Raw genomic sequence first — 24,082 nt, 5'->3', positions numbered from 1 at the left:
TCCCCGTGCCCTCAGCCCGGGCATTTGGGGGCCACCTCAGGGCCTTGTCCACCATTCGGCCGCCATTTCTGGCCCGCCCCGCCCCCCGTCTTCTCAACGGCTGAGGCGGCGGCGCCTTCATTCATTCATTCATTCAATCGTATTTATTGAGCGCTTACTGTGTGCTGAGCACTGTACTAAGCGCTTGGGAAGTACAAGTCGGCAACATATAGAGACCGTCCCTACCGAACAGCGGGCTCACAGTCTAGAAGGGGGTGACAGAGGACAAAACAAAACATATTAACAAAATAAAATAAATAGAATATATACAAATAAATAAATGGAGTAGTAAATCCGTACAAACATATATACATATATACAGGTGCTGTGGGGATGGGGAGGAGGGGGAGAGGTAGGAGGGGGCTCAGTCTGGGAAGGCCTAGTTCTCCCCCTTTTTTGTGATTGCCCCTCAATTTTAGGAGTTGCCCTCGTTTTTGTAGTGTCTGTCTTCCCCGCGCCCTCGGCTCGGGGCGTTTGGGGGCCACCTCAGGGCCTTGTCCACCATTTGGCCGCCATTTCTGGCCCGCCCTGCCCTCGTCTTCTCAACTGCCGAGGCGGCGGCGCCTTCATTCTCCCGCGCAAAGCGGCCCCTTTTTCGTCATTGCCCCTCGATTTTAGGAGTTGCCCTCAATCAATCAACCAATCAATCAATCGTATTTATTGAGCGCTTACTGTGTGCAGAGCACTGTACTAAGCACTTGGGAAGTACAAGCTGGCAACATATAGAGACAGTCCCTACCCAACAGTGGGCTCACAGTGCTTTTCATCATTGCCCCTCGATTTTAGGCGTTGCCCTCGTTTTTGTAGGGTCTCTGTCTTCCCCGCGCCCTCAGCCCAGGGCATTTGGGGCTATGTTTGGGGGCCACCTCAGAGCCTTGTCCACCATTTGGCCGCCATTTCCGGCCCACCCCACCCTCGTCTTCTCAACTACCGAGGTGGCGGCGCCTTCGTTCACCCGCGCAAAGCAGCCCCTTTTTCGTCATTGCCCCTCGATTTTAGGAGTTGCCCTCATTTTTGTAGGGTCTCTGTCTTCCCCGCGCCCTCAGCCCAGGGCGTTTGGGGCCACCTCAGGGCCTGGCCCACCATTCAGCCGCCATTTCCAGCCCGCCCCCTTCTTCTCAACCGCCGAGGCGGTGGTGCCTTCGTTCTCCTGCGCAAAACAGCCCCTTTTTCATCATTACCCCTCGATTTTAGGAGTTGCCCTCGTTTTTGTAGGGTCCCTGTCTTCCCCGGGGCGTTTGGGGCTAAGTATGGGGGCCACCTCAGGGCCCGGCCCACCATTCAGCCGCCATTTCCGGCCCACCCCCTTCTTCTCACCCGCCGAGGCGGCGGCGCCTTCGTTCACCCGCGCAAAGCAGCCCCTTTTTCAATCAATCAATCAATCAAACGTATTTATTGAGCGCTTACTGTGTGCAAAGCACTGTACTAAGCGCTTGGGAAGCACAAGTTGGCAACATATAGAGACAGTCCCTACCCAACAGTGGGCTCACAGTCTAAAAGGGGGAGACAGAGAACAAAACCAAACATACTAACAAAATAAAATCAATCAATCAATCAATCGTATTTATTGAGCGCTTACTATGTGCAGAGCACTGTACTAAGCGCTTGGGAAGTACAAATTGGCAACACATAGAGACAGTCCCTACCCAACAGTGGGCTCACAGTCTAAAATAAATAGAATAGATATGTATAAGTAAAATACATAAATAGAGTAATAAATATGTACAAACATATATACATATATACAGGGCTCAGTCTGGGAAGGCCTCCTGGAGGAGGTGAGCTCTCAATAGGGCCTTGAAGAGAGGAAGAGATCTAGCTTTTTCGTCACTGCCCCTCCATTTTAGGAGTTGCCCTCGTTTTTGTAAGGTCTCTGTCTTCCCCGGGGCGTTTGGGGCGCAGTTTTGGGGCCACCTCAGGGCCTGGCCCCCCATTCAGCCGCCATTTCCGGCCCGCCCCCTTCTTCTCAACCGCCGAGGCGGCTTCGTTCTCCCGCGCAAAGCGGCCCCTTTTTGGCGATTGGCCCTCCGCGGGGACGCCCGGCCAATGGGAGCGCCGTTGCCGGGCAGACTCGGCGGGCGGCGGCTTGGGCGAGGGCAGGCCGGGCGGCGGCGTGGGGCCGCTCCTGTCGGGGTGTGCCCGGGGGCGAGGGGCGGGGCCCCGCCGGTGCACGTAAGTTACCGCCATATGTCTCCTCAAAACATGGAGGCCGGACGGTTGGGAATCCCGCCTCCTCCCAGTCCCCCCACCCCAACCAACCCCCGGGGGAGGCCTCATGGAGGCGGTTGGGCGGGGCCCGTAGGCCAAGCTAGGCCCGAGTCTTCACAACGTCTCTTTCCTCCCTCTCTTCTCTCCCCTTTTTTCCCCTTCTACCTCCCTTTCCCTTTTCCCTTTCTCCTCCTCCCTTTCTCTTTCTCCAAACCCACCCCTCGGTCCCCACAGGCTAAGTAAGGGGGCGTCGTGGGCAGGGCTGGAGGACCGAGGAGGAGTAGAGGGGCGGGGGAGGGCTAGAGAGGCGGCGGGCGGGGAGGGCTAGAGCGGCAGGGGAGGGGAAGGCGTGCGGTTACCACCGAGTCCTGATTCCGACGGAGCCGCGGGCGGCCCGGAGGAGCGCCCCCTAGGGGCCGGATCGATGGAATGACCGCCGGGGCCTAGCGGGGCTCCCTATGGGCCTGACCCCAATTGGGGTCACTCGTTCATTCAATCAATCAATCAATCAATCATCATCATCAATCGTATTTATTGAGCGCTAACTATGTGCAGAGCACTGTACTAAGCGCTTGGGAAGTACAAATTGGCAACATAGACAGTCCCTACCCAACAGTGGGCTCACAGTCTAAAAAGTGGGCTCACAGTCTTAAAATCATATTTATTGAGCGCCTACTGTGTGCAGAGCACTGAACTAAGCGCTTGGGAAGCACAAGTTGGCAACATATAGAGACAGTCCCTACCCAACAGTGGGCTCACAGTCTAAAAAGTGGGCTTGCAGTCTAAAATCATATTTATTGAGCACCTACTGTGTGCAGAGCACTGTACTAAGCGCTTGGGAAGCACAAGTTGGCAACATCTGGAGATGGTCCCTACCCAGCAGTGGGCTCACGGTCTAGAAGGGGGAGGCAGACAACAAAACCAAACATACTAACAAAATAAAATAAATAGAATAGATATGTACAAGTTAAATAAATAGAGTGATAAATATGTACAAACATATATACATATATACAGGTGCTGTGGGGAAGGGAAGGAGGTAAGGTGGGGGGGATGGAGAGGGGGACGAGGGGGAGAGGAAGGAAGGGGCTCAGCCTGGGAAGGCCTCCTGGAGGAGGTGAGGTCTCAGTAGGGTCATTCATTCGATCGTATTTATTGAGTGCTTACTGTGGGCAGAGCACTCTACTAAGCGCTTGGGAAGTACAGGCTGGCAACATATAGAGACAGTCCCTACCCAACAGTGGGCTCACAGTCTAGAAGGGGTAGAATAATAATTAATAATAATTAAATAATAATAATAATGATGGCATTTATTAAGCGCTTACTATGTGCAAAGCACTGTTCTAAGCACTGGGGAGGTTACAAGTTGATCAGGTTGTCCCACAGGGGGCTCACAGTCTTCATCCCCATTTTACAGATGAGGGAACTGAGGCACAGAGAAGTGAAGTGACTGGCCCAAAGTCACACGGCTGACCAGTGGTGGAGCTGGGATTTGAACCCGTGACCTCTGACTCCAAAGCCCGGGCTCTTTCCACTGAGCCAAGCTGCTTCTCTAGGGAATCATTCATTCATTCATCCATTCATTCATTCAATCATATTTATTGAGCGCTTACTGTGTGCGGAGCACTTTACCAAGCGCTTGGGAAGTACAAGCTGGCAACATATAGAGACGGTCCCTACCCAACATTTTCATTCATTCAATCCTATTTATTGAGCGCTTCCTGTGTGCGGAACACTGTACCAAGTGCTTGGGAAGTACAAGTTGGCAACATATAGAGACGGTCCCTACCCAACATTTTCATTCATTCAATCATATTTATTGAGCGCTTCCTGTGTGCAGAGCACTGTACTAAGCGCTTGGGAAGTACAAGTTGGCAACATCTAGAGACGGTCCCTACCCAACATTTTAATTCATTCAATCATATTTATTGAGTGCTTACTGTGTGCAGAGCACTGTACCAAGCGCTTGGGAAGTACAAGCTGGCAACATATAGAGACGGTCCCTACCCAACGTTTTCATTCATTCAATAGTATTTTTTGAGCACTTCCTGTGTGCAGAGCACTGTACTAAGCGCTTGGGAAGTACAAGTTGGCAACAGATTGAGACGGTCCCTACCCAACAGCGGGCTCACAGTCTAGAAGGGGGAGACAGATGACAAAACAAAACATATTAACAAAATAAAATAAATAAAATAAATATGTACAATAATAATAATAATAATAATAATGGCATTTATTAAGTGCTTACTATGTGCAAAGCACTGTTCAAAGTGCTGGGGAGGTTACAAGGTGATCAGGTTGTCCCACAGGGGGGCTCACAGTTTTAATCCCCATTTTACAGATGAGGGAACTGAGGCCCAGAGAAGTTAAGTGACCTGCTCAAAGTCACACAGCTGACAATTGGCAGAGTCGGGAATTTGAACCCATGACCTCTGACTCCAAAGCCTGAATGACGCAGTGTGGCTCAGTGGAAAGAGCCCGGGGTTTCATTCAATGAATGAAGCAGTGTGGCTCAGTGGAAAGAGCCCGGGCTTTGGAGTCAGAGGTCACAGGTTCTAATCCCGGCCCTGCCAATCGTCAGCTGTGTGACTTTGGGCAACTCACTTCACTTCTCTGGGCCTCAGTTCCCTCATCTGTAAAATGGGGATGAAGACTGTGAGCCCCCCCTTCCGTGGGACAACCTGATTACCTTGTAACCTCCCCAGCACTTAGAACGGTGCTTGACACATAGTAAGCACTTAATAAATGCCATTATTAGTATCCCCAGTGCTTAGAACGGTGCTTGGCACATAGTAAGCGCTTAATAAATGCTGTTATTAGTATTAGTATTATTCATTCATTCATTCTATCATATTTAGTGATTGCTTGCTGTGTGTAGAGCACTGTACTAAGCAGCGTGGCTCAGTGGAAAGAGCCTGGGCTTTGGAGTCAGAGGTCATGGGTTCAAACCCTGGCTCCACCAATTGTCAGCTGTGACTTTGGGCAAGTCACTTCACTTCTCTGTGCCTCAGTACTTCATCTGTAAAATGGGGATTAAGACTTTGAGCCCCTCGTGGGACAACCTAATCACCTTGTAACCTCCCCAGCGCTGAGAACAGTGCTTTGCACATAGTAAGCCCTTAATAAAAATGACATCATTGTACTAAGTGCTTGGGAAGTACAAATCGATAATAATAATCATCACGGTATTTGTTAAGTGCTTACTATGTGCCAAGCCCTGTTCTAAGCGCTGGGGTAGATACAAGGTCATCAGGTTGTCCCACGTGGGGCTCACAGTCTTCATCCCCATTTTGCGTGGCTCAGTGGGAAGAGCCCGGGCTTTGGAGTCAGAGGTCATGGGTTCCAATCCCGGCTCCGCCGATTGTCAGCTGTGTGACTTTGGGCAAATCATTTCACTTCTCTGGGCCTCAGTTACCTCATCTGTAAAATGGGGATGAAGACTGTGAGCCAACCTGATTACCTTGTAACCTCCCTAGCACTTAGAACGGTGCTTGGCACACAGTAAGCACTTAATAAATGCTGTTATTAGTATCCCCAGTGCTTAGAATGGTGCTTGGCACATAGTAAGCGCTTAATAAATGCCATTATTAGTATTAGTATTATTCATTCATTCATTCTATCGTATTTAGTGATTGCTTGCTGTGTGTAGAGCACTGTACTAAGCAGTGGAAAGCAGTGGAAAGAGCCCAGGCTTTGGAGTCAGAGGTCATGGGCTCCGCCAATTGTCAGCTGTGTGACTTTGGGCAAGTCACTTCACTTCTCTGTGCCTCAATACCTCATCTGTAAAATGGGGATTAAGACTTTGAGCCCCTCATGGGACAACCTAATTACCTTGTAACCTCCCAGCGCTTAGAACAGTGCTTTGCACATAGTAAGCCCTTAATAAAAATGACATCATTGTACTAAGTGCTTGGGAAGTACAAATCGATAATAATAATCACCATGGTATTTGTTAAGTGCTTACTATGTGCCAAGCCCTGTTCTAAGCGCTGGGGTAGATACAAGGTCATCAGGTTGTCCCACGTGGGGCTCACAGTCTTCATCCCCATTTTGCGTGGCTCAGTGGGAAGAGCCCGGGCTTTGGAGTCAGAGGTCATGGGTTCCAGTCCCGGCTCCGCCGATTGTCAGCTGTGTGACTTTGGGCAAGTCACTTCACATCTCTGGGCCTCAGTTACCTCATCTGTAAAATGGGGATTATGGGACCACCTGATCACCTTGTACCTCCCCGGCGCTTAGAACAGTGCTTTGCATATAGTAAGCGCTTAATAAACGCATTATTATTATTTTACAGATGAGTTAACTGAGGCCCAGCGAAGTGAAGTGGCTTGCCCAAGGTCACACAGCAGATGAGTGGCGGAGGCGGGATTAGAACTCACGCCCTCTGACTCCCAAGCCCGGGCTGTTGCCACTAAGCCACGCGGCTTTCGCTTTGGCCTTGAACTCTTTTCAGGATTCACTCTTCTTTCCAGGCAGTCCCAGGTTTGGCCCACTTAACTCTCTCAGAGAAGCGGCGTGGCTCCGTGGAAAGAGCCCGGGCTTTGGAGTCAGAGGTCATGGGTTCGAATCCCGGCTCCACCGCAGGTCTGCTGTGTGACCTTGGGCAAGTCACTTAACTTCTCTGAGCCTCAGTTCCTTCATCTGTAAAAATGGGGATTAAGACTGTGAGCCCCACGTGGGACAACTTGATCACACTGTATCCCCCCCCAGCGCTTACAACAGTGCTTTGCACATAGTAAGCGCTTAACAAATGCCATCATTATCATCATCATCTTTCTCAGTAGCTTGAGCAGAGAGATCCAAGCCCTCAACACCACCACCATCGCTACGACCAGGAAATCCAACAACAACGCTACGACCAGGAAGCGGATCCCACCTCGGAGTGAGTGTGGAAAAGATTTCTAGGCGCATCTTTAAGCGTCAGAAGGGCGAACTGAAAGACACCAGATCCATCAACCTCTGCACATAGTAAGCGCTCAATAAATACGATTGATGATGATGATCAACTGGGAGGACACGTTCTAAAACCGCCCTGTGTTTCCGCATTGGGCAGTCCACTAGGGTGACAATGTTGAGCGAGGAAACCCACGACTTTGTACCCTTTAATAATAATAATAATAATGGCATTTATTAAGCACTTAAGGTTACAAGGTGATCAAGTTGTCCCCTGGGGGCTCACAGTCTTCATCCCCATTTACAGACGCGGGAACTGAGGCCCAGAGAATCAATCAATCCCTCAATCGTATTTATTGAGCGCTTACTGGGTGCACAGCACCGTACTAAGCGCTTGGGAAGTACAAGTTGGCAACATATACAGACAGTCCCTACCCAACAGTGGGCTCACAGTCTAAAAGGGGGAGACAGAGAACAAAACCAAACATACTAACAAAATAAAATAGAATAGATATGTACAAGTAAAATAAATAGAGTAATAAATATGTACAAACATATATACAGGTGCTGTGGGGAAGGGAAGGAGGTAAGATGGGGGGGATGGAGAGGGGGACGAGGGGGAAAGTGAAGTGACTTGCCCAAAGTCACCCAGCTGACAATTGGCAGAGCCGGGATTTGAACCCATGACCTTCGACTTCAAAGCCCGGGCTCTTTCCACTGAGCCACGCTGAAGCTGCACAGGCGTTTCTTCGCAGACCCCTGGACTAGGAACCGGTGTCCTACGGGCAAAAAAAAATTTAAAAAAATTTAAGAAAGTCCCCTTCCCGTCCACGAAGCATTCCTGTCCGGTCCTGTACAAACTTATTCCTGCTCTTTCATACTCTGACTGAGCCCTCTGACGGTTTGTGCTTGAAACACTGGCCCAAGGGGGAAAAATAGATATAATGATAATAATGATGGCATTTATTAAGCACTTACTATGTGCAAAGCACTGTTCTAAGCGCTGGGGAGGTTACAGGGTGATCAGGTTGTCCCACGGGGGGCTCACAGTCTTAATCCCCATTTTACAGAAGCGGGAACTGAGGCCCAGAGAAGTGAAGTGACTTGCCCAAAGTCACACAGCTGACAAGTGGCGGCGCCAGGATTCGAACCCATGACCTCAGACTCCAAAGCCCGGGCTCTTTCCACTGAGCCACGCTGCTTCTCTAAGCAATATTAAATTGACAGAAAGGGTGCAGGGCTTACCTGCCTAGAGTCGTAGTAGAGATGGCATGTATTAAGTGTTTACTATGTGCAGAGCACTGTACTGAGCGCTGGGAGAGACTGCTCGGGTGCCAACTTGTACTTCCCAAGCGCTTAGTCCAGTGCTCTGCACACAGTAAGCACTCAATAAATACGATTGAATGAATGAATGGAAACCGAGTTTTAATTCTATTTGCTCTGACAACTTTGACACCTGTCTACGTGTTTTGTTTTGTTGTCTGTCTCTCCCTTCTAGACTGTGAGCCCATTGTAGGGTAGGGACCGTCTCTATATGTTGCCGACTTGTCCTTCCCAAGCGCTTAGTACAGTGCTCTGCACACAGTAAGCGCTTAATAAATACGTTTGAATGAATGAATGGAAACCGAGTTTTAATTCTATTTGTTCTGCCGACTGACACCTGTCTACAAGTTTTGTTTTTGTTGTCTGTCTCCCCCTCCTAGACTGTGAGCCCATTGTTGGGTAGGGACCGTCGCTATATGTTGCCGACTTGTCCTTCCCAAGCGCTTAGTACAGTGCTCTGCACACAGTAAGCGCTCAATAAATACGATTGAATGAATGATTGGAAACCGAGTTTTAATTCTGTTTGTTCTGATGACTTTGACACCTGTCTACAAGTTTTGTTTTGTTGTCTGTCTCCCCCTCCTCGACTGTGAGCCCGTTGTTGGGTAGGGACCGTCTCTATATGTTGCTGACTTTTCCTTCCCAAGCGCTTAGTACAGTGCTCTGCACACAGTAAGCGCTCAATAAATACGATTGAATGAATGAATGAATGAAACTAGACACAGCCCCTGCTCTTCAGACCACTCACAAGCTAAGGACGTAGTTGACTGTGAGCCCACTGTTGGGTAGGGACTGTCTCTATGTGTTGCCAACTTGTACTTCCCAAGCGCTTAGTACAGTGCTCCGCACACAGTAAGCGCTCAATAAATATGATTGATTGATTGACAGAACATGCGTGGCCTGGGAGTCCGAAGGACCTGGGTTCTAATCCCGACTCCCCCACTTGTCTGCTCTGAGACCTTGGGTAAGTCACTTCACTTTTCTGTGCCTTGGTTACCTCATTCATTCAATCGTATTTATTGAGCGCTTACTGTGTGCAGAGCACTGTAAGTCTGTAAAATGGGGATTAAGTCTGTGAGCCCCATGGGGGACAGGGACTGCGTCCAACCTGATTTCCTTGTTTCCATCCCAGCGCTTAGTACAGTGCCTGGCGCGTAACAAGTACCAGCAGAGTGGGAAGCAGCATGGCTGTGGGAAGCAGCGTGGCTCAGTGGAAAGAGCCCGGGCTTTGGAGCCAGAGGTCAGGGGTTCAAATCCCGGCTCGGCCACCTGTCATCTGTGTGACTTTGGGCAAGTCACTTCACTTCTCTGCGCCTCAGTTCCCTCATCTGGAAAATGGGGATGAAGACTGTGAGCCCCCCGTGGGACAACCTGATGACCTTGTAACCTCCCCAGCGCTCAGAACAGTACTTTGCACATAGTAAGCGCTTAATAAATGCCATCATCATTATTACCACAATTAGTATTATTATTGTGTGTCAAATGCAATCACGATATCCCAATGTACCACTGTTTTGGGATTACACGTACTGATTTGGGCCGGTGAGGGTGCAGTTAGGTCAGGAGTGAAGGTCTTCGATGGCTCCTTGTTTGAGGCAGGAATGACGGACAGGACGTCAGGATCGAGAACCCTCACGAAGGACTAATTAGAGCCCTGTTGGTTTGTGCCATGTTATTCCTATCAGGAAGCAGCCCGCCTAATGGAGAAAGCGTAGGCCTGGGCGTCAGAGCGCCTGGATTCTAATCCTGGCTCTGCGGTGTGGCCTTTTGCAAGTCACATCACTTCTCGCTCCCCCCTCGTCCCCCTCTCCATCCTCCCCATCTTACCTCCTTCCCTTCCCCACAGCATCTGTATATATATATATATATTTGTACATATTTATTACTCTATTTATTTATTTATTTATTTTACTTGTACATATCCATTCTATTTTATTTTGTTAGTATGTTTGGTTTTGTCTCCCCCTTTTAGACTGTGAGCCCACTGTTGGGTAGGGACTGTCTCTATATGTTGCCAATTTGTACTTCCCAAGCGCTTAGTACAGTGCTCTGCACACAGTCAGCGCTCAATAAATACGACTGATGATGATGATGATGATGACTGTCTCTATATGTTGCCAATTTGTACTTCCCAAGCGCTTAGTACAGTGCTCTGCACACAGTAAGCGCTCAATAAATACGATTGATTGATTGATTGATTCTCGCTGCCTCAGTTACCTCATCTGTAAAATGGGGGGTAAAATACCTTGCTCTCCCTTCCCCTTAGACTGTGAGCACCAGGAGAGGCGGTGCCCAACCTGCTGATCCTGTAACGACTCCACATAGTAAACACTTATAACCAATACTATCTTTTTTTTAAAAAATGCAACTGGACAGCCCGAGGCGTAGTCATTCATTCATTCAGTCGTATTTATTGAGCGCTTACTGTGTGCCGAGCACTGTACTAAGCGCTTGGGAAGTACAAGTCGGCAACATATAGAGACGGTCCCTACCCATCAGCGGCCTCATCATCATCATCATCAATCGTATTTATTGAGCGCTTACCGTGTGCAGAGCACTGTACTAAGCGCTTGGGAAGTACAAGTTGGCAACATATAGAGACAGTCCCTACCCAACAGTGGGCTCACAGTCTAAAAGGGGGAGACAGAGAACAAAACCAAACATATTAACAAAAAAAAAATAAATAGAATAGATATGTACAAGTAAAATAAATAAATAAATAGCTCTGCCCCTGGCACAGTGTTCTTCATTCGTTTATTCAATCTTATCTGTTGAACCCTTACTGTGTGCAGAGCACTGCACTAAGCACTTGGGAAAGTACAATACAACAATAAACAGTGACCTCCCCTGCCCACAACGGGCTTACAGTCTCGAGCGGGGGAGACAGATATCGAAACAGATATATCTTCTCGACTGCGAGCCCACTCCTGGGTAGGGACCGTCTCTATACATTGCCAACTTGTACGTCCCAAGTGCTTAGTACAGTGCTCCGCACACGGTAAGCGCTCAATAAATGAATATAAAATTTCAGATATGTACATCATGAGCGCTGTGGGGTTCGGGGAGCAAAGGGAGCATGTCAGAGCGACGCAGAAGGGAGTGGGAGATGAGGAGATGTGGACCTCATGGAGGAGGTGGGCCTTCAATAGCCCAAGCGCTTAGTCCAGTGCTCTGCACATGGTAAGCGCTCAATAAATGAATATAAAATTTCAGATACGTACATCATGAGCAATGTGGGGCTTGGAGAGCAAAGGGAGCAAGTCAGAGCGACGCAGAAGGGAGTGGGAGATGAGGAGATGTGGGGCTCACTCTGGGAAGGCCTCGTGGAGGAGGTGGGCCTTCAATAGCCCAAGCGCTTAGTCCAGTGCTCTGCACACGGTAAGCGCTCAATAAATGAATATAAAATTTCAGATATGTACATCATGAGCGCTGTGGGGTTCGGAGAGCAAAGGGAGCAAGTCAGAGCGACGCAGAAGGGAGTGGGAGATGAGGAGATGTGGGAGATGAGGAGATGTGGGGCTCGGTCTGGGAAGGCCTCATGGAGGAGGTGGGCCTTCAATAGCCCAAGCGCTTAGTCCAGTGCCCTGCACACGGTAAGCGCTCAATAAATGAATATAAAATTTCAGATACGTACATCATGAGCAATGTGGGGCTTGGAGAGCAAAGGGAGCAAGTCAGAGCGATGCAGAAGGGAGCGGGAGATGAGGGGATGTGGGGCTCGGTCTGGGAAGGCCTCATGGAGGAGGTGGGCCTTCAACAGCCCAAGCGCTTAGTCCAGTGCCCTGCACACGGTAAGCGCTCAATAAATACGACTGAATGAATGAATGAATGAGGCTTCAAAGAAAGGGGGAGTAATGGGCGGATTGGAGGAGGGAGGGCATACCAGGCCAAAGTTAGGCGAGATGGAGGCACAGCGAGAAGGTTGGGACCCGAGGAGCCAAGTGTGACCTACACCAATTCCTTTGGCAACCAGTTAGTACCACAGAAAAGCAGCAAGGCTCAGTGGCAAAACAGTGCCGGCTTGGGAGTCAGAGGTCATGGGTTCAAATCCCGCCTCCGCCGCTTGCCAGCTGGGTGACTTTGCGCAAGTCACTTCACTTCTCCGGGCCTCAGCAACCGCATCTGGAAAATGGGATGAAGACTGTGAGCCTGCCGTGGGACAACCTGATCTCCTTGTAACCTCCCCAGCGCTGTTAGAAAGTACTGTTCTAAGCACTGGGGAGGATACAAGGTGATCAGGAACAGTACTTTGCACATAGTAAGCGCTTAACAGCCTCCCCCTCCCCACCCCCCGGCCTTACCTCCTTCCCCTCCCCACAGCACCTGTATATATGTATATATGTTTGTATGGATTTATTGCTCTATTTATTTATTTATTTTATTTGTACATATTTATTCTATTTATTTTATTTGGTTTATATGTTTTGATTTGTTGTCTGTCTCCCCCTTCTAGACTGTGAGCCCGCTGTTGGGTAGGGACCGTCTCTATATGGTGCCAACTTGTACTTCCCAAGCGCTTAGTACAGTGCTCTGCACACAGGAAGCGCTCAATAAATACGACAATGAATGAATGAACAAATGCCATCATTATTATCACTATTTATTAAGCACTTCTATTGCCCAAGACACTCCCTTTGGTGTCAGTTTCCCGATCTGCCCTCCCTTCTGGGTTACCTATACATTTTGATCTATATAACCCTTAAGCACTTAGATTTTCACCCCACCAGTACAGCACTTATGTGCATATAATAATAATAATAATAATAATAATAATAATAATAATAATAATAATAATAATAATAACGATGGCATTTGTTAAGCGCTTACTATGTGCAAAGCACTGTTCTAAGCACTGGGGAGATACAAGGTGATCAGGTTGTCCCAGTCTGTAATTTATTTTAATGTCCCTCTCCCCATCTAGAGAAGCAGCGTGGCCTAGTGAAAAGAGCACTGGCCTGGGGATCAGAGGATCTGAGTTCTAATCCCGGGATCCAAGCAGCATGGCTCAGTGGAAAGAGCCCGGGCTTTGGAGTCAGAGGTCATGGGTTCGAATCCCGACTCTGCCACATGTCTGCTGTGTGACTTTGGGCAAGGCACTTAACTTCTCTAAGCCTCAGTTAACTCATCTGTAAAATGGGGATTAGGACTGTGAGCCCCACGTGGGACAACTTGATCACCTTGTATCCCCCCAGCGCTTAGAACAGTGCTCTGCACATAGTAAGCGCTTAACAAATGCCATTATTATTATTATTATTATTATTATTATTATTATTATTATTACCGTGGTGGACCAGGTCACTCGGGCAAGTCACTTAACTTCTCTGTGCCTCAGTTACCTCTTCTGTAACAGGGACCTGATTAACTTCTATCTACCCCAGCGCTTAGAACAGTGCTTGACACATGTAGAGAAGCAGTGTGGCTCAGTGGAAAGAGCATGGGCTTGGGAGTCAGAGGTCACGGGTTCTAATCCCATCTCCCCCACATGACTGCTGTGTGACCTTGGGCAAGTCACTTAACTTCTCGGAGCCTCAGTTACCTCATCTGTAAAATGGGATGATGACTGTAAGCCCCACGCGGAACAACCTGATCACCTTGTATCCCCCCCAGTGCTTAGAACAGAGCTTTGCACATAGCGCTTAACAAATGCCATCATCATTATTATTATTATTCTCTGAGCCTCAGTTACCTCATCTGTAAAATGGGGATTAAGACCGTGAACCCCACATGGGACAACCTGATCACCTTGTATCCCCCCCAGCGCTTAGAACAGTGCTTTGCACATAGTAAGCGCTTAACAAATGCCGTCATCATCATTATTATTATTATTATTCTCTGAGCCTCAGTTACCTCATCTGTAAAATGGGGATTAAGACCGTGAACCCCACATGGGACAACCTGATCACCTTGTATCCCCCCCAGCGCTTAGAACAGTGCTTTGCACATAGTAAGCGCTTAACAAATGCCATCATTATTATTATTATTATTATTATCTGCGCCTCAGTTACCTCATCTGTAAAATGGAGATTAAGACCGTGAACCCCACGTGGGACAACGTGATCACCTTGTATCCTCCCCAGTGCTGAGAACAGTGCTTTGCACATAGTAAGCGCTTAACAAATGCCATTATTATTACTATGTACCTTAATTACTATTATTATCATTACACTGTAAGCGCCTTATGGATAGGGGTCACGTCTACCTATGCTTATTGTACTCTCCCAAACCCCGAGTGCTTTGCATACTGTAAATGTTCAATAGATGCCATTGATTAATTCATTCAGTTGTATTTACTGAGCGCTTACTGTGTGCAAAGCACTGTACCAAGTGCTTGTAGAGTACAATACAACAACAAACAGACACATTTCTGCCCACAACGAGCTGAATACGGGGAGAGGAAACAATAGAATCAGCAGACGTGATCCCGTCTACTCTATCGGGTATCCTTTGCCAATATGTTAGAAATCGTAACCTCTGAAGTGCGCTGTCTTACTTGCAGGAGTTTGGTTTGCGGAAACCAAGGAGGATCAGAGGAGCCACAAACATGTGCTCCCCGGCAGGCCCCAAAATCCTCTACCGGAATTCCCGGCTGCTCCGTCTGGCCTTCCTGCAGCTCCATCGCCAACAGCGGAGCGGCACGTTGTGCGACGTCCTTCTGCAAGCAGAAGGTAGAGAAAGATGGGCCAGGCTCGGGGACGGAGGGGGGGACGAGGAGGGGTGGTGGTCGTTGGGCCGCGGGCCGACGCCGAAGGTCTGCCACTTCCCGGTGGCCTCCCGGAAGCAGGGCAACCCTCAGGATCCCCAGCCCTCCTGGGCCCACGGCAAGGGGACACATATCCATTCATTCATTCATTCAATCGTATTTATTGAGCGCTTACGGTGTGCACAGCACTGTACTAAGCGCTGGGGAAGTCCAAGTCGGCAACATCTAGAGACGGTCCCTACCCAACAACGGGCTCACAGTCTAGAAGGGGGAGACAGAGAACGAAACAAAATAATATGGAAAGGCGTCAAGTCGTCGGAACAGATAGAATTAAAGCTAAATGCACATCATTAACAAAATAAATAGAATAGCAAATATGTCCAAGGGAAGGCAGTGAAGATCCTGATACGTCATCACATCAGAGAACAAAACAATATGGAAAGGCGTCAAGTCGTCAGAACAAATAGAATTAAAGCTAAATGCACATCAACAAAATAAATAGAATAGCAAATATGTCCAAGGGAAGGCAGTGAAGATCCTGATACGTCATCACATCAGAGAACAAAACAATATGGAAAGGCGTCAAGTTGTCAGAACAGATAGAATTAAAGCTAAATGCACATCATTAACAAAATAAATAGAATAGCAAATATGTCCAAGGGAAGGCAGTGAAGATCCTGATACGTCATCACATCAGAGAACAAAACAATATGGAAAGGTGTCAAGTCGTCAGAACATATAGAATTAAAGCTAAATGCACATCATTAACAAAATAAATAGAATAGCAAATATGTCCAAGGGAAGGCAGTGAAGATCCTGATATGTCGTCACATCAGAGAACAAAACAATATGGAAAGGCATCAAGTCGTCAGAACAAATAGAATTAAAGCTAAATGCACATCAACAAAATAAATAGAATAGCAAATATGTCCAAGGGAAGGCAGTGAAGATCCTGATACGTCATCACATCAGAGAACAAAACAATATGGAAAGGCGTCAAGTCGTCAGAACAGATAGAATTAAAGCTAAATGCACATCAACAAAATAAATAGAATAGCAAATATGTCCAAGGGAAGGCAGTGAAGATCCGGATACGTCATCACTTCATTAACAAAGTAAATAGAATAGTAAATATGTAACAAGTAAAAACAGTGAAGATCCTGATACATCATCACACAAACACATTAAACCAGCAGAAAGCCTGGGATCGAATGGATTTGTAAATTGACAAATTCACTTTTACAGAGAAGACACACAGGGATACATATTTAGGAATACGTACAATACCTATTTATTCTATTTATTTTATTTTGTTAATATGTTTTGTTGTCTGTCTCCCCCTTCTAGACTGTGAGCCCGCCGCTGGGCAGGGACCGTCTCCACATGCCGCCAACCCGTACTTCCCAAGCGCCTAGCACATATCTCTGCAGCCCACAGGCCCCCCACAGTATACGGGGCAGGGGAAGTCATTCATTCATTCATTCATTCAAACATCATCATCAATCGTATTTATTGAGCGCTTACTATGTGCAGAGCACTGTACTAAGCGCTTGGGAAGGACAAGTCGGCAACCTCTAGAGACCGGCTGCGGGGTGGGGGCGAGGAACCCACCCCGGACCAGTTCGAGCCCTAGATTTCCGACCCATCTCCGGGGCTCTGGAAAGAGTGAAGCCGGTGGACAGGCAACCGGACTTTGCCTGGAGGAGAGTCAGTTGGGGTCCGGGGCAGCCTCTTCAACAGTTGTCCTTGTGGGGTTCAGAGATTCCTTCCGAGATCATCTCGGTTTCAATCAGTCAATCAATCAATCATATTTATTGAGCACTTTCTGTGTGCAGAGCACTGTACTAAGCGCTTGGGAAGTACAAGTTGGCAACATATAGAGACAGTCCCTACCCAACAGTGGGCTGCTCACAGTCTAGAAGGAACACTGAAGGATTGTGCAGGGTCTCTCGTGCAGGGGCCTCAGGCTTCAGGGGGTTGTATTGGGGGTACCTGGAGATTCCCAGAAAATTAATAATATAATAATGGCATTTATTAAGCGCTTATTATGTGCAAAGCACTGTTCTAAGAGCTGGGAAGGTTACAAGGTGATCAGGTTGTCCCACGGGGGGCTCACAGTCTTCATCCTCATTTTACAGATGAGGGAACTGAGGCCCAGAGAAGTGAAGTGACTTGCCCAAAGTCCCACAGCTGATAAGTGGCGGAGGCGGCATTAGAACCCATGACCTCTGACTCCAAAGCCCGGGCTCTTTCCATTGAGCCATGCTGCTTCCTTCTGAGATCCTGTGGATTTCAACACTGAAGGATTGTGCAGGGTCTCTTCTGCAGAGGCCTCAGGCTTCAGGGGGTTGCATTGGGGGTACCTGGAAATTCCCAGAAAATTAATAATAATAATAATCACATTTATTAAGCGCTTATTATGTGCAAAGCACTGTTCTAAGAGCTGGGGAGGTTACAAGGTGATCAGGTTGTCCCGAGGGGGGCTCACAGTCTTCATCCCCATTTTCCAGATGAGGTAACTGAGGCCCAGAGAAGTGAATTGCCCAAAGTCACACAGCTGACAATTGGCGGAGCCGGGATTAGAACCCATGACCTCTGACTCCAAAGCCTGGGCTCTTTCCGCTGAGCCACGCTGCTAAAATTGCCTTTATTTGTTTTCCAATGCACCGGCTAGGAGTCGGGCTTAAGGTAGAGGGTGGAGGCTTTTTTTAACTTTGTTTTGGAGTTCTCTTTTTTGGGTTTTAAAAACCCGGACCTTATTTCCCTTTCTTTTACTCCTCCCACGTGGGGCCCTCAATCCGCTCCACTGTAAAGGCAGTGCCCCTGGCAGTGATGCCGTGAGCCCGAGGAGGAGATTCCCGAGTTCCTTCCTTATTTGCTGGGCGAGTTGCCTTCACTTCTCCCTGCGAACGATCTCGGCCACCTCCCAGGGCTGTCGAGGTGGCTCGGGAATTACTTCCATTCATTCAATCGTATTGAGCGCTTACTGTGCGCAGAGCACTGTACTAAGCGCTTGGGAAGTACAAGTTGGCAACATATAGAGACGGTCCCTACCCAACAGTGGGCTTCCAGTCAAGAACCCGCTGCTTTGCAGGAGGGGAGATGCCCGGCTCAGGTTACTTTTGATTGTGAGTCCACTGTTGGGTAGGGACTGTCTCTATATGTTGCCAATTTGTACTTCCCAAGCGCTTAGTACAGTGCTCTGCACATAGTAAGCGCTCAATAAATACGATGGATGATTTGACCAGTGCTTTAGGGGCCTGGAAGTGAGCACCTATTTTCCTCGCCCCATTGACTGAGCAGTTCATTCATTCATTCAATGGTATTTATTGAGCGTTTACTGTGTGCAGAGCACTGGACTAAGCGCTTGGGAAGAACAAGTTGGCAGCATATAGAGACGGTCCCTACCCAACAGTGGGCTCACAGTCTAGAAGGGGGAGACAGAGAACAAAACAAATTAACAAAATAAAATAGAATAAATATGCATAAATAAAATAGAGTAATAAATATGTGCAAACATCATCATCAATCGTATTTATTGAGCGCTTACTATGTGCAGAGCACTGCACTAAGCGCTTGGGAAGTACAAATTGGCAACATATAGAGACAGTCCCTACCCAACAGTGGGCTCACAGTCTAGAAGGGGGAGACAGAGAACAAAACCAAACATACTAACAAAATAAAATAAATAGAATAGATATGTACAAGTAAAATAAATAAATAGAGTAATAAATCTGTACAAACATATATACATATATACAGGTGCTGTGGGGAAGGGAAGGAGGTAAGATGGGGGGGATGGAGAGGGGGACGAGGGGGAGAGGAAGGAAGGGGCTCAGTCTGGGAAGGCCTCCTGAAGGAGGTGAGCTCTCAGCAGGGCCTTGAAGGGAGGAAACAAACATACATACATATATAAAGGAGCAGTTATTTTTCCATACGTATGCTCTTCTGGGAACCTTCAAACTTTTCGATCTGCATTTGGGTAGGGACTGTCTCTATATGTTGCCGACTTGTACTTCCCAAGCGCTTAGTACAGTGCTCTGCACACAGTAAGCGCTCAATAAATACGATTGATTGATTTTCCCAATAAAGCTCACTCATTCAATCGTATTTACTGAGCGCTTACTGTGTGCAGAGCACTGTCCTAAGCGCTTGGGAAGGACAAGTCGACAACATATAGAGACGGTCCAACGGGCTCACCGTCTCCCAGGCCTCGGCCCCGACTTTTAGACTGTGAGCCCACTGTTGGGTAGGGACCGTCTCTGTATGTTGCCAATTTGTACTTCCCAAGCGCTTAGTCCAGTGCTCTGCACACAGTAAGCGCTCAATAAATACGATTGATGATGACGATGAGAAGGGCAAGTCCGCGGGCGTCCCGGGAGGTTGACGTGCTGGCGTTTCTCCCCAGGTGAGGCGGTCCCGGCCCACTCCTGCGTCCTGTCCGCCTGCAGCCCCTTCTTCACGGAGCGCCTGGAGCAGGAGCAGCCGGCCCAGGGCCGCCAGGTGGTCCTGCAGCTCGGGGGGCTGAAGATCAGCACGCTCCGCAAGCTGGTGAACTTCCTGTACACTTCGGAGATGGAGGCCTCCCGGGAGGAGGTCCGGGACATCCTGGCGGCCGCCCGCCGGTTCCGGGTCCTGGAGCTCGAGTCGCTGCAGCTGGAGGGGAGCAAGCTGGTCAAGGCCTCCCAGGGCCGGCGCCTAAACCGGGAGTGCCTGCAGGCCCCGCCGGTGTCCGCCCGCCTCCCGGGGCCCGGCATCCCTCCGCAGGCTCCGCTCCCCAAGGCCCCGGCCCCCCGGCCCCCCGGAGCCGGGCGATTAAAGCTGCTCGGCGGCACAGCGGACGGGCCCCAGAAGAAGGGCGGCCCGCAGGGCCCCCGGGACCAGGCCGGGACACCGAGGGGGTGTCCCGTACCCGTGGCGAGAGAGGAGACCGGCGCCAAGGACCAGGCGGGAAGCTTCTCTCTAGGCAACCAGCATCAAGCTTCCTGGGCCACCACGCCGGGCCCCCCGGTGCTCGCCCCCAGCGTGTTCTCCCCGCCCGGCCACCCCCCGATTTTCTCTCCACCCGGTCACCCGGTGCTGTCCCCGCTCAGCCCGTACTCCCCGGGGAACGACCCCCTGCCGCCCAGGAAGATCAAGCTGAGCCGCTCGAAGCCCTCGACGGGCGCCGACCCGTCCCGGTCCCCCGGGAGCGTCTCGGGAAGCAGCCCCGCCCGGCCGCCCGCTAACCGGCGCGTCTGGCGCAAGAGGAGCGGGAAGGCGGAGGAGGCCGAGGAGAGGCGGGAGCCGGGAGGAGCCGGCGCTCAGAGGGGCGGCCGGAACCCCCCCGACAGCGGAGAGGCCAGAAAGCGCAGCCCCGAGGCCCGGGCGGCCGGTTCCGACTCGGCCGAGGAAGGGCAGGTCGGGCGGGTGAAGCTGCGGAAGATCGTCAACGGGAGCTGCTGGGAGGTGGTGCAGGAGCCGCCTCCGGGAGACCCCGGGCCGGACGGACCCCGAGAGGCGGCCCCCGGGCCGGACCCGGCGGACCCTTCTGGCCCGAGAGGCTCGCACGGCCTCCGGGATCCCTCGACGGCGGAGACGGGGCCTCCCGGCCTCCCGATGGAGTCCCTGGAGGGCCCCATTCCGGACCGGGACGGGGCCCGGCCCGACCCGGCGGCCCCGCCGGGGCTGCCGCTCCTGGGAGAGGGGCTCGGGGGGTCCTTGGAGTTGGACGCGGCCCCGCCGGACCCACCTTTTGAGGCGGAAGAGTACGGCATCACCAGCACCGCCGCCACCATCGAGCTCGAGGAGATCCTGGACTTCATGTTCAGCGGCACCGAGCTGGGCGCGATGGGAGACGCGCTGGAGCACCCCAGGGAAGGGAGCGCCGAGCCGCCCCCGGCCTACCCTGGGCCGCAGGGCCCGGAGACCTGGGGGCAGGGCGAAGAGTGGTTCCTGCCGGACCTAGAGCTGTGGCCCAAGGCGTTGGAGTTGGAGGAGCCCTGCGACGCGGAGGAGGAATCCGTGATCTTCCAGCCCTTGAGTCCCCTGGCCCTGACGCCCAGCGCGGATTTAGGGGAGCTGCTGCCCGGAGCAGCCGGATGGACCCCGGGGCCCGGCGTCGACAGCGTGGAGGCGGCGGGGGACAGGGGAAGGGTCGAGGCAGAGACTCCCGCTCGGCCCGGGCCCGACGCGGGATCGCCCACCAGATCCCAGAGGCCCCCCGCGGCCCGTGGGCTACCCTGTGCCGCCCGAGGGGCGGCTTCGGCACCGCCGGAGGGGGATCCCGTCCGGGGGGCAGGCGGCGCCGCGGAGAGGCAGCCCCTTCCCCCCGTGGAGGAGGACCAGGATATCGACGTGGTGGACTGGGTGGCCCAGGTTGGGCTGGTGCCCATCGGCGGCCCTTGCGTGTGGCCCGACCCTTCGTCGGAGTCCGAGACGGAGGTAGATGTGCTCACGTAGTCGGTGGGCGAAGCGGGTCGGGTGAGGGGGAGGCCCCGGGTGGGAGAGGAAAAGGTACCGGGAGCCGGGGCCGGTAGGAAACCGCAGAGGAAACGGGCCGGGCTCGCCCAACGCACGAGGGGGAGGCCGCCGCAAGAGAGGCGGCCTCGCGGCTCCTGACCCTTTCCCCGCTTTCCGACCTGCTGGGAAAAGGACAAGGGCTCTTTCGGGGGGCATCAGACACCATCTAGGGACCCCCCCGGCACCCCGTGGCTGGTGTTCCCTGGACCCAGGTCATGGGGGGGATCTGGTGAGTCCGGGGAGAGTCCAACACGCCCGTTCCCCACTCCCCCTCGTCCAAAAACCGAGGAAAAGGAATGGATGGAGCGGGGCGCTGCCACCGACTCGGGGAAGAGGCGGGAAGGGCAGCCCGGTCCACGGAGGGGGCGGGTGTGCGGGACAGCAGCTGTAACCGGCATCGCCTCCCCTCCCCGACGCCCCGCTGCAGCAGCTAAAGGGTACGGGGTCGGGGTGCGGGCCTTCAGAGGACAATCAGGAGGGACCCACGCCCCCCAAACCCCACCACCCCACATGGGCTTTCCATCCAGTCCTTCAAATCCGAGCCCTCCCCACCTGACGGAGGCAACCAAATCCCCCCCCACCCCCAAGGTGGGCTGGGAGGAGCAGCCTCTAACCGGGACCCCAGGAAATGGGGTTTTCTTTACTTCCAGGAAGAGAGTTTTTAGTAGAGAAGGTTGCTTTGTTCGAAATAAAGGAAATGTTCGTTTCTCCCATGTGCCACGTTAAGTGTTTGACTCTCATCATTCATTCATTCATTCAATCGTGTTTATTGAGCACTTATCGTGTGCAGAGCACTGTATTAAGTGCTCGGGAAGTACAAGTTGGTAACCTATAGAGACGGTCCCTACCCAACAGTGGGCTCTCATCAGACTGGGCCGGGGCAGGAGACGGCGGACAGACGTGTAGAGGCAGCCCTTCAGGGAAGGAAACCTTGCCAACCCACTCCGGGAAGGAGGGATGAGGGGCACGGGGAGGCAGGGAATGTGCCTGGCTTTTGAGAAGCAGCGTGGCTCAGTGGAAAAGAGCCCGGGCTTTGGAGTCAGAGGACATGGGTTCAAATCCCTGCTCCGCCAATTGCCAGCTGTGTGGCTTTGGGCAAGCCACTTCACTTCTCTGTGCCTCAGTTACCTCATCTGGAAAATGGGGATGAAGACTGGGAGCCCCACGTGGGACCACCTGGTCACCTTGTAACCTCCCCAGCACTTAGAACAGTGCTTTGCACATAGTAAGCGCTTAATAAATGCCATCATTATTATTATCTTGTTCTATTATACACTCTCAAGTGCTTAGTACAGTGCTCTGCACTCTCTTCTAGACTGTGAGCCCGCTGTTGGGTAGGGACCGTCTCTCCATGTTGCCGACTTGTACTTCCCAAGCGTTTAGTACAGTGCTCTGCACACAGTAAGCGCTCAATAAATACGGCTGAATGAATGCACACAGTAATAATAATAACTATGGTATTTGGTAAGCGCTCACTATGCGCCAGGCACTGCACTAAGTGCCGGGGTGGATACAAGCAACTTATGTTGGACGCGGTCCCCGTCCCACCTGAGGCTTCACGGCCTTAATCCCCATTTTACAGATGAGGTAGCAGGCTCAGAGAAGTGAAGTGACTTGCCCAAGGTCACCCAGCAGAGAAGTGGCGGAGCCGGGATTAGAACCCAGGTCCTTCCGATCCCTAGGCCCGTGCTCTACCCATTACACCACGCTGCTAACGGATGAGGGTGGAATGAGCCCCTCACAGACCTGCAGAACAAGTGCCACACTGCAGACACCGGAATATTCTCTGTAAAAGAACTTTTATTAAACCAACTGGCACAAAATGCCCACCGCTTATCTACAGGAGGGGAGTCAGCGTCGATGGCGGGGGGAGCCCCAGTGTCCGGGGAACTGCTTCCTGAGGGAGGAACCAAATTGTCAGGGACCAAACTGAAATTTGGTCAGGCCCCGTCATGGATGTTCCACCCGTAGCAGGGACAGGCAGCTGCAGAGAGAGCAGAGGAAGCAGAAGGAACTATATTTAAGGAACTCTTTACTAAACAGAAGCCATGTTTAGAGAGGGCGTAGAAAGACCTCAGCTTTCTACCCAACCCCACTCTCCCCTGGGACTCCCCTAACTCTGTACAAAGCAGAGGCCCCTAACCTTGGCCCGCTCCTCGACTCGGGTCGTTTCTTCCGCACCGTCAAGCAAACGCCACATCCTGTCGATTCTACCTTCACAAAGCGGTTACAACCTGCCCTTTCCCCTTCAAACCGTTACCGTTCTGATCCGAGCACTTTAATCACATCCCACCACGCTTCCTGCATCGACCTCCTCACTGACTTCCCTGCCTCCCGTCTCCAATCCGCGCTCCTCTGCCGCCCGTATCATTTTCAGGTCCTGTTTTCCCACTCCTCAGATGTCTCCGGAGGTCCGTTCAC

The 24,082-nt window shown here is 51.2% G+C and overlaps 1 protein-coding gene across 1 annotated transcript; it reads left to right on the top strand.

The window, feature by feature from the left end:
* The first annotated feature begins 2,174 nt into the window (after window positions 1–2,174).
* On the top strand, window positions 2,175–22,020 carry BTBD18 (BTB domain containing 18). Its single transcript, XM_038764743.1, has 4 exons — window positions 2,175–2,211; window positions 7,026–7,212; window positions 14,957–15,125; window positions 19,569–22,020. The coding sequence occupies exons 3-4, from the start codon at window positions 15,002–15,004 to the stop codon at window positions 21,599–21,601; spliced, it is 2,157 nt and encodes a 718-aa protein (XP_038620671.1). The 5' UTR covers window positions 2,175–2,211; window positions 7,026–7,212; window positions 14,957–15,001; the 3' UTR covers window positions 21,602–22,020.
* The last annotated feature ends 2,062 nt before the right edge of the window (window positions 22,021–24,082 follow it).

This window comes from Tachyglossus aculeatus, chromosome 22 (assembly GCF_015852505.1).
Source record: "Tachyglossus aculeatus isolate mTacAcu1 chromosome 22, mTacAcu1.pri, whole genome shotgun sequence".
In the NCBI taxonomy this organism is placed as follows: Eukaryota; Metazoa; Chordata; class Mammalia; order Monotremata; family Tachyglossidae; genus Tachyglossus; species Tachyglossus aculeatus.
Note: the sequence above shows the minus strand (reverse complement) of the source record. Positions and strands in the feature narration are given on the sequence as shown.

Bases quoted from the DNA above. Each gene is read 5' to 3' on its own strand.
- BTBD18 (XM_038764743.1), top strand. From the start codon at position 15,002: ATGTGCTCCCCGGCAGGCCCCAAAATCCTCTACCGGAATTCCCGGCTG. The intron at 15,126-19,568 runs GTAGAGAAAGAT...GTTTCTCCCCAG, and splicing joins CGTCCTTCTGCAAGCAGAAG to GTGAGGCGGTCCCGGCCCAC.